Genomic DNA, 2,701 nt, shown 5'->3' with positions numbered 1-2,701 from the left:
TTGTTCATAATTTAACACAATGCTAATTGTGATATAAATCTTTCTTGTCATTTGTATAAATAGATATAAATAATTTTTTTGTCACGTTCTGGTTTTAATGAAGAATAATTTTGGACACCTGAATAATGAGAAGATAGCAGAGGAGCTGAGCAATAACCTTAAAAAGATCGTATTACCAACTTTCCATGGTTTCGATGGTAAGGATGACGCTGAGAAATTAATCATCTTCATGGTAAAGTAGTTTCGTGTTCATCACCTTTCGGCATAGTCTAGGGCTTTATGGGTTGCATTTCAGTTGATTGGTGAATCAACTATGTGGTGGAACAACCACAATTAAGGGCCGAGAGGAAGTTGTGACCAGGACAAATATCTTGGCAATACTTTTTATCTCTTTTCATGAAGCGATTGTTGCATCTGTTATTTTATGAGACAGACGTAGCTGAGTTTCAAAACTTGATTAAAGGGGTCCTGGTAGTGACCAAATATCAGGAGCGATTTTGTTATTTGTGAAATATGTTCCATAGTATTTGTAGGATGAGCATTTTAGAATGGATATAAGATTGTATTGGGATGACATCCCCAGATTGGATCTGTGGTCAAGATGCATGAACCAGAAACCATAGAATTCTTTTCACACAGAAAGATGTTCCTTTAGAAAAATAAACTTCTGTTGAGACTGCAACGAGTAGCTCTAAAGAGAGAATTTTTATTAAATGGTAAGAAAATAGTATTCTGAAGTGGTCTACCTTTCCTTTGTTTTATTTTTATTGAATCGATCACAAAAAACTAAGCTCAAGAACCTTAGGCGAACATCTTCTGAATGTAGTCCACGAGCTCCTGGGTGATGCGGAAGGCCTTGCTCAATACGGAATCGGGGAGAGGAGGATTCGCCGCAAACAGAGAATTAGCAATTGTCTGGGTTCCCGGGAGCTGGCTGCTCAAAGCAGAGATGGCCACCGCATTCTCTTTCCCCACATTCTGCTGGAAATGCACCAGCGCCTTCGGGAAGATGAACACGTCTCCCTTCTCCAACGTCTTGCCGAAGAAGGTGTTGTTGGTGTCAATAAACCCTACAAAGAGCTCGCCTTCCGCTAGAAAGAGAACCTCGGTGGCTCTGGGGTGGGTGTAAGAAATTCGTTTCTTTCAATTTGGATTTGTTATAATGTTACAAGGTCATCACGATAGTAAGTAAATCATCAATCTTTATTCAAGAAGGATCTTGTGTTCATTCCATATAATTGATAGAGGAAAACACCTTAAAATTTTAAACATACTAAAGATGGTAACCGTAGTATGGAAACAAACCTCAATGTTTAATTAAAGGACCATGCAATAATTGTTTACATTTCCACGCTGTCTTTCCTTGCGAATCATGGTGTTGTGTATTACATACTTCTTCTGAAATGTAAAGGATTGCTAGTTATAATTCATGAAAAATGTTTCATTGTATTTGAAGTTGGTTGACGTTGAGAAAAATCATTGTATTATGAAAAAATCAGTTGTTTAGATTTTAAACTGAAAATTGTACAAGAACAATGAGAAGTGTAGTTGTTGGATATTGGAAATGTGCCTCTTAGTTGAGATCATTGCTAAGTTTGGAACCAAGTCTTGTGAAGGCAGGATCAAAATTAAGATTAAAATATGTTAAGTTATGGGATGTTCTTAATTGTACTAGTTCTTATGGTGTTGTAAATGTTTCAGTAAATATTAGAGGTTATGTTTATGTTTACTAAGAGTACATCTATGGTCTTATGATCATGTGATCCCTTTTTTCTGAAGTAGTTGATAGTAGCCAAAAAAATGGGGGCCTGGCCCCAGAGAACAAAAGGCTGAGAATTTAGTTGGAGGTTATCTCCCAGTTATCTAACCTATACCAACTTTAAACATAAAAAACCATAATATGTTCAGAGCCGAATCGTCATCAACCACAGTCCTTAAACTATTATGCATAATAAACTAAATTTGAAAATAACACTGCTATTGGTCCAAGTAATCGACATATTCCTAAAACCCCATGGGGTGTAAAGTTTAGAAACATAATCATAAAAATAGTAAAACAACAAAACAGAGCCTGGGCTAGATTCCCTCTTCTTTCTCTTGGTTCCCATTATTTTTCTTCTCAAGTGCTTCCCTTGTCGCGTCCTCCTCCTCCACTTTCATTGGTTTGTCCAAGATGGGTTTTAGGCATTCCTCCACTAGGAATCCATACATGCAACAAGTTGTATCAATTGTCTTACTCACGTCCTTTCCCTCTTTGTTAGCCTATAGGAAGTAGAGGGTTGTGGCCGTAGAGTGCATTTCCTTGGTCGAGAACCAGCCAGGGTTTCAAATCTGTGGTAGATAGCAGTATGGTTATCTACTAGGTCCCTCATGGCCTTCTCAAGCCTCCCCCCCTGCATCTTAGTGTGGCTATGTTTACCTTTCTTCCCAATTCCCTTGGGAGTTTCCTTCATATGAAAGGTGATGTCTTCCCCCCCACTATGAGTCAGGGTAGCTTCCAAGGTATCATAGACATGGGATGGGCTGATAGAGCTTGGGGTGTGTCTAATATCTTGGTGAAGTCTTTTCTTTTTAGCATGTTTCTCCTCACTATCATAGGAATCTGAGTTGGAGTCATACTTCAGGGGAGGTCTTAAATTTCTCCATCTGAAGGCATTTTCTGGTTTAATATCTTGTGATCCCTTGTTAAATTCACTTTGGA

General features: G+C 38.2%; 1 protein-coding gene across 1 annotated transcript; it reads right to left on the bottom strand.

Annotated features, from left to right (window-relative positions):
• Positions 1-801: 801 nt before the first annotated feature.
• Positions 802-1,374, bottom strand: LOC149568955 (putative germin-like protein 3-2). The gene is made up of 2 exons (XM_089816811.1): positions 1,345-1,374; positions 802-1,140 (listed from the first exon to the last, which is right to left on the bottom strand). The coding sequence occupies exons 1-2, from the start codon at positions 1,372-1,374 to the stop codon at positions 802-804; spliced, it is 369 nt and encodes a 122-aa protein (XP_089672937.1).
• Positions 1,375-2,701: the final 1,327 nt, after the last annotated feature.

This window comes from Cupressus sempervirens, chromosome 3 (genome assembly GCF_028749045.1).
Source record: "Cupressus sempervirens isolate cs-2001-9-10 chromosome 3, ASM2874904v1, whole genome shotgun sequence".
NCBI lineage: Eukaryota > Viridiplantae > Streptophyta > Pinopsida > Cupressales > Cupressaceae > Cupressus > Cupressus sempervirens.
This window is presented reverse-complemented; position numbering and strand designations above follow the sequence as displayed.

Excerpts from the sequence above, each read along its gene's own strand:
- LOC149568955 (XM_089816811.1), bottom strand. The coding sequence starts at position 1,374 with ATGATTCGCAAGGAAAGACAGCGTGGAAAT. Across the intron at positions 1,141-1,344 it reads AGGAAAGACAGCGTGGAAAT|AAACGAATTTCTTACACCCA; the intron begins GTAAACAATTAT and ends CCAAATTGAAAG.